At 36.2% G+C, this 16,254-nt stretch overlaps 1 protein-coding gene across 2 annotated transcripts; it reads left to right on the top strand.

Moving 5' to 3' along the window:
* Positions 1 to 1,524: 1,524 nt before the first annotated feature.
* Positions 1,525 to 15,451, top strand: LOC136252723 (beta-1,3-N-acetylglucosaminyltransferase radical fringe-like). Of its 2 annotated transcripts, none has more exons than XM_066045300.1 (11): positions 1,525 to 1,946; positions 5,953 to 6,013; positions 9,656 to 9,698; positions 9,750 to 9,827; positions 9,875 to 10,016; positions 10,061 to 10,105; positions 10,159 to 10,247; positions 10,313 to 10,386; positions 12,719 to 12,809; positions 12,850 to 12,968; positions 15,156 to 15,451. In XM_066045300.1, exons 1-10 carry the CDS (start codon positions 1,608 to 1,610, stop codon positions 12,920 to 12,922), a joined length of 1,035 nt encoding a protein of 344 aa, XP_065901372.1. In that variant the 5' UTR covers positions 1,525 to 1,607; the 3' UTR covers positions 12,923 to 12,968; positions 15,156 to 15,451. The 2 variants fall into 2 exon arrangements, with proteins under 2 accessions (XP_065901372.1, XP_065901365.1); XM_066045293.1 differs by having other exon boundaries at positions 12,719 to 12,813; positions 12,862 to 12,968.
* The last annotated feature ends 803 nt before the right edge of the window (positions 15,452 to 16,254 follow it).

Genomic DNA, 16,254 nt, shown 5'->3' with positions numbered 1-16,254 from the left:
AGCATCTGTTGTAGTGTAGAACAATTTTTGGTGAAACCGGGCCAAACTGGGATGGACTGATAGACTTTATGAGAGATAATCTTGTTAAAGATTAATCTTTCAAGAACTTTTGATACAATAGATAATAATGAAATAGGATGATAGTTCTTAATACAATTAGAACCGCCCGCCTTAAATATGGGCACGATTCAGTCGATTTTCCTACAGGTTGGTAAAGTGGAGTGGTACTTGTTACACCCGGTCAACAAGTACAAAAATGTGATAGTCTGATGGACTAATTAGCATGAGAAATATAACCTCAGCAAAATTTCATCCCACACCATAGAAATACGCTCAGCCTTATAGTACGTTCACGTTGAGCTGAATCCTCAAAAACATTTAATAACTCATCATGGATGCAATTACACATGATCTTGAAACTTGGCTCATTTGTACTACTGCTTGATCTGCTAAAAATATTTTGAAATCTTTTTGTTCAAATGTTTGACATAATATTTACGGCCAATCAAAATTTTCACAATACATTTCCTATGGGGAAGCCATGTAAGTACAGTGTCCATTACAGCCCTTTCCCGAACTTGTAATGGAGCCAAACCGTATATGTCTGTTGTTGACACCTTTGCTGTTACCAATATTCATCTAGTTGGCTGAAATGTTAGCTTTGTTGAGAAAAAATCCACTTTTAATTTTTTAGTTGTTTTTCAGGATTCAGCTCAACGTGAACATACTATAGTTGAGAACACCTTGAAGCTTGCCTCAAGGCTTGCCGAGAGGAAACCTGTAGAATTGCCTGGTTTACTCTCCTGGCAGCGCCCGCCCTATTATTATTATTATTATATATTTGATTAGCAGTGGGGCATGAAGCTAATTTACAAGTACAATTACAAATATGAATTATAGTTTCTGTTCAGCAAAGTTCTGAAACTATCTAATTGATTGGCATGAAAATATCTGAAGGCAATCTGTTCCATTCGGGTATGGTGCTTGGAAAAAAGGAACACTTAAAACAGTCTATGGTAGGCTGGTAATGGAGGAACTTCATGTCATTTCTTGATCTGGTGGTAGTAATTGGTGATGGAGTTGGTAGATAATTTGTTGGAATTTGTAAGATATTATTGATAAAGTAAAATTAGACGAGTGCTCTCTCTTCAAAATTGTAAGGTTGGCCACTAAGTGATGACAACAATGAACTAATACTATCTCTAACATTCCTTCTCCAAGGTTGGTTCAATACAAAGCGAGCTGCTCTATTCTGAATCATTTCAAGTTTATTAATTTGATTTTGGTGGTAACTAGGATCCCAAATAGATGAAGCATAATCTAGTACTGCTGGTAACACAAACTGCTTGTAGCTTAATTCTTCAATGCTTTTGAGCAAGTGCGATTCAAAAATCCAATTAATTTCATTGCTTTGCCACATACATAGTCAACATGTGGTTGCCAAGAAAGTTTATGGTCAATGATAACTCCAAGATAGGAATGTTGTTCAACGATGTATAATTCCCTATGGACGGGCGCCGCCAGACTAACAAAATATAGACCGTATAAAATGGATAATGTAACAGTGTGAGGAATTTACTCAGGGGTTTTGCTAGGTAAAGAGGCGCATGTGGCAAGACGTGTGGTGGAAGGGTTTGAGCGTTACGCTGTTGTTCGTTGTGTTAGTTTCTTTTGTGATTTGGGGCGTGGTATACAATACCAGCGATGCGTCAATGAACCATGTCGGTAAAAGAACCGTCACGGATAAAGTCGAGGTTGAAGTATCTCATTGTGGTGGCAATAAGACGCTTGCCAGGAAGAATTACAGATTCCGCAAACCAATGGAGCAACCCAGCAATGTGAACTACACGGATAACATTTATTTCTCAGTTAGAACAACTGAAAGTAATTACGAGGAGAGGTTGATGCTACTGATGATGACTTGGTTACAGGTGGTGAAACATAAGGTGAATATCATTCCATCAAGGAGGTGCCACACAGGCACTTATGTGTTAAGGTTACTGCTTTGGTAAAGGTCATGAACCTACCAACTGATCAGTAAAATCTAAAAGCTAAGACAAATGGTCAAATTTGAAACCCACAATAAATAAGCAACTCCCTAGAATAATATTGCAATTAATTCTAGATCCTAAATGTAATTGCATTTCGGAGTAATGGTATAAGATTCAACAATAAAACTTACAATTAATTGCTGTACTTATCTTGGGGATGGCATCCAGCATTATCCATCAGTGAAGCAACAAACCCTCAAACTTTGATTTATCTTTTTAAGAATCGTATCCAAGATATCCCCAGTAATCCATGCCTTGGACTGGCTGAAGTAAGAGACAGGAAGATTTTAAAAACATCTTGGGTTCTCATACTTCCAAATGACAGCAGACTTTTCTTTACAGCTATAAGCATTTGTGATAAATGCTACGGTGAACCTTTGTATTGCTGGAGAGTGATTATTTGCAATGCAATCAATGATTGCATTAGCTTTAAAACAATTTTTAGAGGAGCTTATTGTGCAAGAAGATAGTACCTGTACGCAAGGAAATTTTGATGTAAGAAAAATTTGACAAATTAACAATTCAGCAGATTTGATGAATAAATGTTGACGAAAATCAAGAAATTGTAGACAAATCCTGTACTTCTAAAAACAATCGACAAATTTAAATTTGACAAATTAAACTGATTTGTCAAATTTTTCTGACATCAAAATTTCCTTGCAGATACAGTAGGTAGCAGTTTCAAGTGATTTGCAATGAAGAGAGATAGAATGAGTTTTGCCACTAGAAGTGTTTGCAATGAGTATTCAAAGAATTTGGTTCACTGAGTAAGTAAAAGTTATGAGCAAAGCTTAACTACCAAGTAATGGATCTTCCAAGGGGGTTCCATTGAACCCTACTGCACCGGCTTGGTTCAATGGTATGATTTGACAAGTAATATTAGTAACAAGTACTGTAAACAAGCAAGTTTGGTGAATTTGGCAAATCGAAGCAACCCTACTTATGAGTAGACTTCTGCTAGGCAACATGGTGAAAACAACAAAAGGGGTTCTACTGCATGCAATTACACAAGTACATTCTATACTGTAGGGTAGGTGAATGTATGTGTGTCATACATTGTGTAAACTTGTGTGCTGACTCTTGAGGCGTTAAAATTTTATTAGGCGGTTTCAATATTGTCTGTGTAGTAAATTTCAATGGCGGATCCAGGATGGGGCATTTGGGGCAAATGCCCCCACCCCCCTCCTAACCTTTTGGAGGGACCATACTTTTGATTAAAATATTAATCTTTATGTCAGGGCCAGATCCATTAACTCATGAAAACGATATGCACATTTTAGTAGCATGTATTACAAATTCACATGAAATCAAAACAAACTAACTGTGAAATTGCCCCCAGCACCTTCGTGCGTACTAAGCGCCTTTAAAAATAATTATCGTATTGTTGTCTTTTAAGAGATTCATAGCCTTTTACACAGTATTTAAGACTCCACAACCATCTACAAAAGCCAAAATGTCAAAAATCAACAGTGAGATGCTACTAAGTGGTGAATGCAGCAACTAACAAGAGAACCTGGCTTTCTCCAACCGCCAACAACTTAGCCTGTTTGTGCCCCTCCCCTTGCCAGCTTCTGGATCCGCCCCTGAATTTGTCCAGCTTTTGTCCACTAACCTACTTCGTGGGCTGATTTTCTGCACAAATTTTTGTTATTTACGTATTGTACAAGGAAAAATTAGGAATTCTAAGTGATGGGAGGTCATAGTGATGATACAAGGCCTATACCTGCGGATATGCTAATGGAGACATTTAATTTCAGCTTTAGTTTATTACCAATTAAATGTCCACTAGTATATCTGCACTTGTAGGCAACCTTTGTTTTGCTACTGTATATTTCTATGATAACTAATGAACCTTGTATTTCCAATTTTAGCTTGTACTTGCTTGTCTACTTTTTTTGTAATGTAATTACAACTGGCACATCAAAAGAAAGGAATGGTGTCAGATATATAATAAAATATTTTGTGTCTACACACACATGCCCAACTATCAATTACATGTACTGAAAAGTACAATGGCCGCTAACTTCATTTTCAACTATTACGTTCAACCATTACACAGCATTTGAAACAGAACACTATGAGAAGTGTTTCTACAATCAATCCAGTTGCTACAAAAAAATGTTGACGATTCCTGTTGTAAACGTGATAGTCTACCGTACTTCCGTTGATAGTTACGCTCTGATGATGTGTTGGTGAAAGGAGCACCGACTAACTTAAACATGGCAGCTGTTACATTGTACAACTTATTTTAGCTGGTTCTATGTTTCCTTGTTACTTGCTACATTTCCAGTGCATTTTTATTAAGCGCCTAAATAATTAAAAGCTTATTAATTATTGTACTTGTTTTAGCTCATTATTATTCATTTGGTATGTGCAATATTGAGCTCGCGTCTGATGTAGTAGTGTGAAATGGCCCAAGTTTGATTACCCTAGTTGAAAGCACTCTTCTTCTGCATTCCAGTTAGATAAGTACCACAGCTAATTAATTATGGAGGAATATAAACTCTGAGACATAGCTACAGTAAGGAAAGGGGTGAAAATGAGCTACGAATTGTTGGTCACTTTACAGCACAAGTGCTGAAGGTCTGTAACACATCTGATCCTACAGCCTTGTTATGTTTGAAGAAGGTCACCGCTATCAGATGGATATAACATAAGCAATTGATAGTCCAAACACTTACTATTTACCTTGTATCCATTTGACTGGATACGCAACAATGTTACTAAAGCTCAAAAGTGTGAGTGGGTATTACCAAACCTCAAGTGTATCCATCTTAGAGCTAGCTGCTGCTAAGAACTGAAAAGTGCACACTTACCTATGTTACAATAAGCTAAATGCTAACAAAAGCAGAACACTAACATCACCTATTTCAGGTTCATGCCAGTGACCAATAATTAAATTTGATTACGTGATAGGCAAGCTTGTACTCATTTGCTGGCAAAGAAGAAAGAGGACTTAGATATGTAACAATTTTGTGAACTTGCATGTGCACTAACAGCAAAGGGAGAATGCTACAATAACGGTTTATTGAAGTGTGCACTCTATTTAATGCACAATGTATTATTGTTGAAGTAGTATGTGACAAATAAATAGGTCCACGACATGAGGTGGGATGATATATTGCTGTATTGTAATATGCAAGAGTGTGATATAGGTATCATTACATAGATAGCTGTATTTGGCATAACGTTTTCAAATGCAGATGCCAGTTTACAACCAAATCATTGAGTTAGTATTTCCATAGAGTTAGATTAGAAAAGATATTCTGTCTAATATATCTGACTTACATATATGCACTGCTTTGTAGTATTGGAATATATCATTGTATCATGATATTTTTTGGGCAGTGTATTGCTAATTTTAATTCTTGTATCATCCCATCTCTACTACAGTAGCTATTTATGATTCCGTTTTCAAATGAAAACAGCTCTGTTTCTTGTCAAAATACCATTATCTTATATGTGAAGCCATTAAAGATTATGTTCGCAGTTAGCTTAGCTGGTGTACACTGCTTGATGCTAATAAAACTAAACGGATAGCCCAGGAAGCTTAATTTATGCTGAGGACTTTGTTGCTAAATGGTTTTTTCACTCTAATTATTGCACCTGGCAAGATCAAAATACTCTAATAGAGCAGTCATGTAAATACTCCAATAATACAGTCAAGTGTATCTGATAACAACACAGTTTGCACTGAATTTGACAGCTTGGATTTCTACTTTATTTATTGTAATAGTACTTATAACTTTTAAAAGCAATGATCAGTAGTCTGTACCTGAGTGTACTTCTAGTTGAAAGAAACTTTTAACAATGCCACAACATCCTACTGACTATGTGTGATAATATTATAGTTGTTTTTTCCAATCAAATGTTATAAACATTTTATTGTCATTATTTACAGCTAACAATAATCAGTGATGGGTCACATGATAACATTTTTGTCAAGACAATAAAGAGAACAGGTCAGTCTGTACAGTACATATAGGATGGTATTTGATAGTAGTAGTGATTACAATGGCTTGAATTTTCCTGCTAACAAAATATTAACCAGAGACAACTACATATTATGGTAACATCAGTTGGATATTATTATGTCCATTACACGCATGACTTCAGAGTGATTTGGAGCAATTTCCAACAATGTTTTGCAAAACTTATAATGGTGGATTTTCTAACTTATTCCTTCAGACAAGCAGCACTCAACTATTGATAATGCTAGGGAGTGACTTTCTATGTAATTAGAAACACGTGTTGTTTAGCATAATGCAAGAGACACAGTGCATGCATCATTGACTTACTGATGTTCTTTTGCTCTTCATCGTTTTCAGCTCTCTTGGAGTAATGGATTTGTTTATGGGTAGGTCAACAGCTGGACTGTTGTATAAGAGTTGCCCATTTTTTTCCTCTATGTATTACAGTTGAAGTGACTTCTTGCTTTGCATACTGTTCTCTTAAATAGCGCAATCGGCAGAGCATAGGGTGAGCTTGCCTGCCAGTAATGCATGTATAACAGTTGGGATTACTCATTAGTCATGGTTTCCCCTAGATTCAGTAGAAGAAGTGGCTTCATAATACCAATAGATTGATTGATTAACTTGATTGACATTATTATCATTTGCAGTCATTTTTTGACTGTCACCTTTGATTCCTGTATTATGGGAAATTCCTGCAAAATATAATATTTGCTAGTTAAACATTGGAAAGTTAATTTGTTAGAAAGCATTTGTGAAACTGTAGTATCCGGATAAGTACAAAGCATATACAGAAAATTGTTTCACTGAAGTTCCCTGTTAGCTTAGTTGATATTTTAAAGGCTACAGGCTTTCTGCAACTGTCTTGTTTTTGTATAAGAGGTATGTGCTCCAATTGCATGCAAATAAAAAAACAATAGGTAACAAGGCATTTTACAAATGTATAATTTATTAAGACACACGGTTGTGTGTCATGTGGCCCAAGTAGCCAGCATGCAACACCATGAGTATATTGACAAGAAGAAAGAAAATGCAATTTTTGCATATCTGTAACTCTGTGTTACCTTTATGAAACACTACAAATTTTGCTGTGAACATACCCGCCAATGTCAGGACTCTACATTCCAACTTTGAGCAAAATTGCTTCAAGCATTCCTGAGATATGAGACTTCAAAAATAGGCTTAATTTCTTCACTTGTTTCCTCTTTTTCTTAATCTTTTTGCACACTTACAAAAACTGCGACAAAGTGCAAACACAATAAATTATCTGATTGCCTTGAATTTTGGCACACAAAAGAGGGGGGGTGTATAAAGGTGCATCCTGGTACCAAGTTTGGCTGGAATCTAATAAGCAGTCAAGAAGTTATTAACAATTATTCATGAAAAATAACACCAACATATGTGACCCAGTCTGGGAAAACCAGTTCTTATCACCCATGTCAGCAGATTCGATTTTTCACCCAGAACACAAAGCTACATGAATAAACTATCTAATTCCACAATCAAAATCAGTTAGACTTTAGTGGTCTGGTTTTGCTGGCTGCTTTCCCAAGCCCAGTGGCGATCTGTATGTGTGTGTGGGGCCTTAATGGAGCTCTGGTCAGCCTGGGGATGGCTGTATGCGGCTGTGCAGCTCTGTGGTGTTGAATACGTACCTCTGCTGTAAATTTCCTTTCATTTTAGCCAATTTTGCGACCTGAGAAATGGCCCCTAACTCAACCCTATGCCTTACACCATCTTGCCTGCTTTCCAGGCCCCTTGCCTCCCTCCCCTTTTGTAGATTGCCTGATACAGTCAACCTCAGTTTAATAACTATTAAAAATGGCAAGAAACTTAGTTGTTGGCTACTTGCACAGTGGATACTCTAGAAGGTAAGGAATTGGTGTAAAACGTGTAAAAATTTGGTACACATAGGTTCAACCATTGGTGAGCTACAACACACTAAACACTTAAAATTGGCGTTTCTCAATACTTTTAAATAGGTGATAAGACCGGTTTTCCCAGACTGGGTCACATATTGTCACGTACAGGGTAAACTGCTTATGTGAAGAAGGTGAAAATCAGTGCGTGGATAGGTTAACTATTGAACCTAAAACCTTTTGTGGTTTGAAAGAAATCAAGTTAAAGACTACGAAGATACAGCGAAAAAACCAACAGCGTGTATGTGATCAAGATTAGCTAATTAAAAAATAAATGAATACTTCCCACGTGTACCAGACAAACCACTTTATGAAATCATTTGAAAATTGGTGTACATATGGATTAATCACCTTAGAAAGGCCCTTCAATAATTGAAAAGAATCGGATTTAAAGCCACAGAGTTATAACACATAATCCAACTCGGTGGGCTACAGTTATGTACTAGCCATAAATGTGCCATTTGTCAAGCTCTCCAACCCACAACAAACCATATCGTGACTGGATGTCCTGTTGCTCTTGATCAAGGCAGGTATACCTGGAGACATGATTCAGTCCCAAAGGTTCTTGTTCGCGGACTCCAATAACACTTACGTACCTGACTTTTTCAAACTCCATGCTGTCCTTCCAGGATATCTTGCTAGTGTCTGTCCTCCTAGCACCATTCTAACCAATCGTTCCTCCACTTTTAGCAGATCTGACTTGGTGCTGGTTTCCAATAATTCCATCTGTTTGTTTGAACTAACTATCCCCACCAATACCCAGCAACATCTTTTGGCTGCTAGAGTTTGGAAGGGAGATTGGTATAGCAGTTTACAATATGACCTTCAGCTTTCTGGCTTATCTGTTAATCTCATTTCCATTGAGATTGGTTGTTTAAGCCATTTTATGTCAGGCACAATTGTCCAAGTGGCCAGTACTTGTGAAATGACGAAGAAGACTGTAAGGTCCCCTGTTTGAGCAGGCTGCTTGCACTGCTATCTCCTGCTCATACAGGATTTTGAATTCTAGAACCTCCTTGGACTGGGATTTATCGGTTTGTCTAAACTGAACTTTTCTGCATGCTATAATAATTATTTTTGTATTGTAATTTAATAGTGGAAGTCTTGCCAGGGCTCCTGTACTGTCCACTCGGTGCATAGTATGCCTGAGTCTAGACCCCTGCACTTACGTTGTATATTGTCTTAACAAAATAAGATATCTCTCTTTCCCTATGTGGTAATCATTCATTTTATTCAGTGTTAAATATACAATTATGTAGTCAGAAAAAGCCTATGTATACATTATTATAATGGCTTCTCTTGCTTAGCAATTCCTGAAGTAAAGAAAAAAAAGCAAGTTAAAAGGAAGCACCAAAGCCAGTTTATGGCTAGCTTTGTGGCTTGCAAAGTGATATCTAAGCCAAAACAGCCAAGCTGTAAAAAAAAGAATGCGGCCTCCACGGTGAAAAAAGTTGTGAAATCAAAGGTGGCATACAAATTCGCCTGAATTGTCGCTATTAAAAATTTTCCATTAACCTACCATCCAGCCATTTCTTGGCTACCACGTTTGATTTCACAACTTTTTCACCCTGGTCTTCTTGGGGTTCGCACTCTTATTTTACAGCTTGGCTGTTTTGGTTTAGATATTCTTTTCATGTTATAATTATCACTCCATAACTAGACCAGACTCTTCTATCTAAATGTGTAATTTTTCATAACTTATCCTATTTTTAAGGATTTGATATAGTCGTCACTAATTGTTTCCAAAGACACATTGCGTAAGATGAGCATTTGTTATTAACCAGTGGAAGTATGCAATATCACTGTAGCCACGATCTGTGCTGTAAACTGGGTGAGGAGTTTGCAGCCTACTACAGAGTTAGGGAACAGCATCACAACAAGGAGGGGTATGTATAATATTATGATATGAGTATAATTGTGGGGTATTCCCCAGCTACCAGTGGTTCTGTCATTTTGATGATGATGTTTACGTCAATATCCCACAATTGAGTCAACTATTACAAAAATATGATCCTCATCAACCACACTATATTGGTAGGTGGCGTGAAGATAAACATATTAGACCTTACTTTTCAGTAAGCAGTTATTACTTGTGTAATGTAGTTAAGTTGTGTTGCAGGTTTACAATAAAGGAGCCAAAATTCAGTTAAAGGAGCTACATTATGTATGTAATAAAATAACAATGTGTCATATTTAATAATAAGTTATTTGCTATAGATAGTGAAGCATAAGGTGTATCAATTTGGAAGTGGTGCTGCTTACTGTATCAGTAGTGCTATGATGACAGAAGCTGAAAAATATTTCAAGTGAGTTTATTACTTATTGATACAATGGGTGATCATATTAATTGTGTAATTGTGTTTCTTTCTAGTGGTATAAGAGTATTCCAGAGAACTTGTCGAGTAACACAATGTAATGATGATGTTTCTGTTGGATATGTTTTAGGTATCTGATCATCAGTGTTGGGAGTAACGCGTTACTTATGTAACGCGTTATGTAATATTATCACTTTTGTGGTAACAAAGTAATATAACGAAATACGCTATAAAAACAGGTAATATAATGCAAGCTACTTTACTTACAAATGTAACGCGTTACCTAAGTAATATAGTTACTGTAACGAGTCTAATATTACATAATATTATTACTACAAGTAACGAAGTTACTAATCTCGTTAGTTATCCTTGGAGTAACGTCTAGCCACAACGAAGTAACGAGGCCTACTGAATGAAGCTTATTCATCAGCTTCTTACTTATAACCAAAATTTGCATATTGTCCAACAATGCAATCATGTCACGTGATAAGGTGATAGTTTCACACGCGACAGCTTAAGGCTGTGGACACAAAGTAATATAATATGTAATATTATTACAGTTACTTTACTTTATGGGTAATATGTAACTGTAACTAAATAGTTCTGTTGCAAGTAATATGTAATATGTAACTAGTTACTTTTACAAAGTAACTTGCCCAACACTGCTGATCATGTATAAGTGTAGGTCATGGCTTGTATCAAGAGTATCCACACTATTTTAAGGCCTGAGAAATGAATGGTACAATGACCGCTGATCATGAGGACAAATGCTTTAGACTGTGTCTTCTGCAGTTCTGGTCACTGCCAGTAATGGTGGCTTCCTGATTGATGAACATAGTGTCACTTTATAGATGATAATCATCTTTATAAACTGGTGACGGTGTCTAATGATATCTTATGCGTTGGCAATGATTTCTGGTGATTCCTGTGACTAGAATTATGCAAAGCACGTGACACACATGTGAAGCTAACAGGACTCTAATCTGTTTAGATACATAGTTCTGTTGTAGCCATTAGTGTTTTTGAATCATGCTATGTGTGACATTGTCAAACATAGCATGTACCATCCCAGCAGATTCCTTGTGTAGATATCCATTAATATAACATGCTGGCTTATGTGTATGTATTGATAAACTGTAGTCAAGTTATTAAACTACTGCATGTACTGTCTAGAGCATGTACTGTCTAGAGCATCTATTGTCTAGACACAAGTATGTGTAGGCTGTTAATTTACTGGTATGTTATTGTCTTGTATGGAGTTTTCAAGGGGCAATTGGTGAGTGTTATTAATTGGTGCATGGGTGGATCCCGTTACTATGTGTTCTCCGATACATAAGTAGCTATGTAAGAACTGCCTACATTTGTTTGACCCATTCACCATCATGGGCTCTAGACCTGCGTCAAATATGTTGGCATAATAATAAGCATAATAGGCTGGAGTACTATGCCAGCAGCATATTAGGTGGATATTTCAAACTATGGAGCTTAATTCCATGAAAATTGATACTCCCTAATACAGCAGTCAGTGCATTCAAATGCATTTTACATAGCTCCTTAGATCAATACTCTCTAATAGAACAGTCACTTTGTAGTGAAATACTCTAATAGAGCATTCACTGATTAAATAATCCAAGATAATTATAAAATAATATTGCTAACCTAGGAACATAATGCTAGCATAATGGGAACACTGAAGAGCATAATAGGTGAAAATTACGGGAAATTCCTGAAAGCAGTTTGGGAAAAAGTTTGAGCATATTTGACTTTAGGCCTAACAGGCTTCACATGGCACCAAGTGATATAACTTATGCATAGAATTAATTTTGGACTTACTCTAAAATATTAAATGTTGCTGTACATTTCTAAACCTAATGCACCTATACTGAAACAGTGATGGCCAACTTCTGCATTACTGGCCCTATGCAGACTATTAGACTAGTGTCAGGAAAGTTTACAGATTAGAAGCAGTACTATTATTATTATTATATCATATGAACAACATTCTAATGGTTACTATCCCATGCTATTAAAGCCATTTTTACCATAGCTGCGTCAGGTTTTGCTGATATTGTACACCCTTAGCCCTCGGGCCTGCAGCCCTTGTACTTTGGGTGTATTATATCAGCAAAATCTCTCGCAGCCGTGGTATAACTATTACATACACACTTAATCTTATCTATAGTAACTCTATCCCTATAGCAACACTATCATGCAATGGCATAGTCTACCATTGAGGAGTTGCCTCAGTGAACAAAAAGCAACTAACAAAGAATTTAGTACTGCATAAATCAAGATACTCTAATAGAATAGTCTTGATAAGACTACCCTAATAGAGCAGTTGGGTGTGCCTCGGCTCAAAGTTTTCTGACTACATTCTTGCCATGTGTATTGATATAGTTGTGTATGTAGTACCTTACCATATGGCCACATACTATTGTACTTATACAAGTTACTTTGAATAGGTGGATTATTGGGATACAACCTTACCAGTGTAGCTGATTTTAATGTACAATATGATAACTTGGAGAACTACACCTTACAGGAAGCACTACAGTCTGTATGTATGCAACAATAGTAATAATACATCTATTAGACTCACTTACAGATCACTATTGGCTATACTGAGGAAAAAATTAAACAACAAAGTAAATGTTTTTCTCTTATAACAAATCTTGTTCCTGTTGAAGCAAGGTTTGATGATGATCCTACAAGGTAATGAAGTGTTGTGTGTTTGTATAGGAAGTTTCTTCTTTAGTGTTGTTCAAAATTCACTACAGAAATGTACTAGTCTAAAGATAACATGCAAGGTTTAAAAGTGCTTGAACAGGCTGTGAAAATGTGATTTCATATGCACAATGAAGGTATTGAACTTTCAGGTATAAAAATGTACCGGGTCTGCAAATAGGTGTCTTATAGCCTTGCATGTATCTGGCAACCCATAACTTAACTTGTGAATTTAGTTATCTGGCATAACACTTCTGTGCAGTGTATTTTTAAAAGGGAATAGTTTAACATGAGGAGTTATGATTAGTCAAGTTGGAAATTTGGAAAAGTATAGACCTCTTTTTAGCATGTTCAGTCACAAATATTAATGTGTTGCATGGATATTATGAGATTTAGCAGGTTTGTTGTTTTTAGTGTAGTGTATAAATATATCCAATACAATTGTGACACAATAATTAACTACTCCTGGAGGAATGACAGTTACAGTGCAGAATTTGGTGGATGATGTACATTAAACAGAGTTGTGATTTTAAGATTGTAATTCCCTGCATACTTTTGGGACATATGTATCATTTCATGGGTATACAAAGCCCTGCTGCTCAACATTTTGTTTTTTGAGGAACTTTTTGACAGTGTGGTAGTAGCTACTGTATATAGTAGGATTCAGGAATTGGCACTTTTCTGCCATACAATATCACTCACAACCAGCCTCAGCTTTCCATGATTTCAACTTGGTTTGCAGTGTTGGGAGTAATGCGTTACATAAGTAACGCGTTACGTAATATTATTACTTTTGTGGTAGCTAAGTAATATAACGAAATACGCTATAAAAATGGGTAATATAACTCAAGTTACTTTGCTTACAAATGTAACGCATTACCTAAGTAATATAATTACTGTAACAAGTCTAGTATTACATAATATTATTACTACAAGTAATGAAGTTACTAATCTCGTTAGTTATCCTCTGAGTAACGCCTAGCCACTATGAAGTAATGAAGCCTACTGAATGAAGCCTATTCACCAGCTTCTTACTTATAACCAAGATTTGCACATTGTCCAACAACGCAATCATGTCACGTGATAAAGAGGTAGTTTCACACGTGACAGCTTAAGGCTGTGGACACAAAGTATTATAATATGTAATATTATTATAGTTACTTTATTTTATGAGGAATATGTAACTGTAACTAAATAGTTCAGTTGCAAGTAATATGTAATATGTAACTAGTTACTTTTACAAAGTAACTTGCCCAACACTGTTGGTTTGGCTAAATCTAATGTACCTTCAGAGCAAGTCAAAGTGCCGAAAGGTGGTGGGATCTTGGTAATTATTCTTCTTGAAGTGTGGCTGAAAACCGTTTAAAAAGACATCTCTAATAGAACACTCAAATACTCTACTAATAGGGCAGTCGAAGCACTCATAAAACATGTTTCTAAATGTGGTCTGAGAACAAAAATGAAAAAGTAAATGTTGCCTACAGAGGAATGGAACCACTGACCTCTTCCTTTGAAAGTTGGTATCTTACCACTGTACAAAGTGTTTTTAGATGTCCAAAATCTGTTTGCATACTGCTTATAAATGTTGTATGTTTAGGCTAACCCTGTACGCTTTGCCAAAAGAGGTTTTTGTTGGCTGCAAATAGCTTGTTTTAAAAACTTTGACTAAAAAGTTAGTGTTTTAGTTGAAATGCTTCAAATTATAACACCTATAAATTCTGGTGAATTTTTAGATGCCATAAATCAAAGATGGCTACAGCTTCTGGGGCTGTGCCCCCCAGACTCAGTGCTGTCAGAGATTCTATACCTGGTCAGCCCTCTCACATCAACTACTTCCTCTGGTACCAAGATTTGTTTATGGCTACAGTAACATCCTTGTCTGGTGCATGCTGCACTCTGGCATGATTACATCTTGAGATAGTCTATACATGTACAGAAATGGTCAGAAGTTACAGAGAACTACACCTAACAAAAGCCAAATTCCAGGAGAGTTTGGAGCATCTAGTGAAAGGATCAATCATGCATTGTATGCATACATTATGCATAAACTTGAGCAATAGTCATGTCTTGTGTGTATATATAATGTTATTGAGTGTGTTGTGTACATTAACAAGTTTCAAGTGATATTACATTAACACTGTGATGAAATGACATTGCTATATTGTGCGTCCACAGGTTCTTATCATATCACTGTCTACTCTACCCCAGTGTGTCATGGTGTAAGAGATGACCACTCAGCATTTGTAACATTGCTGGCATACAAATTAAAATGTATTGCATCAGAACAAAGCTAATATGTCACACACTACAAGTAATGTTTGTGCTAGTTAAACTTCATTGAGCAACACATCATAGTGTATGTGTTACTATGTATCTTACAGTACATATACAGCTACAAGTATAATTCAAAACATTTGAGGATTACTTGACACTCAGATATAAACACAGAAAGCTTCACTTGCTTGTAACTATATCTGTCAATCTTGTATTGAGATATCTGAGGTTCAAGTACTGTTCACTGTCCTAAAGTTTAAAATCACAACTTATGTTCTTTTTCTGTAGATTGGTAAAGTTGTTCATGACAATAATATTGTGAGACACTGCAGTATGATTTGAAAAAATCCTAGACCAGACCAAGTGTTAACTTGATCCAGACATAACTTGCAGTCTGGACAAATTTCTGAGGATTGAGCCACACAGTGATACTAAGCCACCTCTATGTATATCTTAAAATTAGAGTGGAGGATCTCTACCTCCTCCTTCCCCAAGGCCTTAGTCTCATTGTCTATGCCTATGACACCTTTACTAATTGTCATCTGTCACTAATAATGACTTGTCTCATTGCTTTAAAATGTATATCAGCTTCAAAAGCTACATGAAATTAGTTGAACCACAAACCTTCAGTCAACAGTTTTAATAATACAGTGGATCCTCGCTTATCCGAACCTCAGTTATTCAAACACTTCAATTATCCAAATGCCAAATGTGACTGTTCTATTGGAGTTTTTGTCATCATTATAAATTCTATCTGAGTAAATGACTGTTCTATTAGCTCTGTATATAAATCAATGGGCTTCAGTTATCCAAACAATTTTACTTATCTGAACACTTGGTTAACTGTAAGAACAAGACTGTTTGGACAACTGAGGATCCACTGTACCATACCAATGATTTGTTATTGCAAGCACCACACAAAAGTAATTTCACATATTGTACAGAACAATAGAAGAATAAGTGTGTGTATGTATTTGAATTATAAAAAAAAACAAGTTGT

Source organism: Dysidea avara, chromosome 1 (assembly GCF_963678975.1).
Source record: "Dysidea avara chromosome 1, odDysAvar1.4, whole genome shotgun sequence".
Classification (NCBI taxonomy): Eukaryota; Metazoa; Porifera; class Demospongiae; order Dictyoceratida; family Dysideidae; genus Dysidea; species Dysidea avara.
The sequence above is the reverse complement of the archived record's forward strand: the minus strand, read 5'-3'. Positions and strand labels throughout refer to the sequence as shown.

Excerpts from the sequence above, each read along its gene's own strand:
- LOC136252723 (XM_066045293.1), top strand. The coding sequence starts at position 1,608 with ATGTGGCAAGACGTGTGGTGGAAGGGTTTGAGCGTTACGCTGTTGTTC. Across the intron at positions 10,017-10,060 it reads ATATTAGACCTTACTTTTCA|GTTTACAATAAAGGAGCCAA; the intron begins GTAAGCAGTTAT and ends GTTGTGTTGCAG. Across the intron at positions 12,969-15,155 it reads TTTGATGATGATCCTACAAG|GTTCTTATCATATCACTGTC; the intron begins GTAATGAAGTGT and ends GTGCGTCCACAG.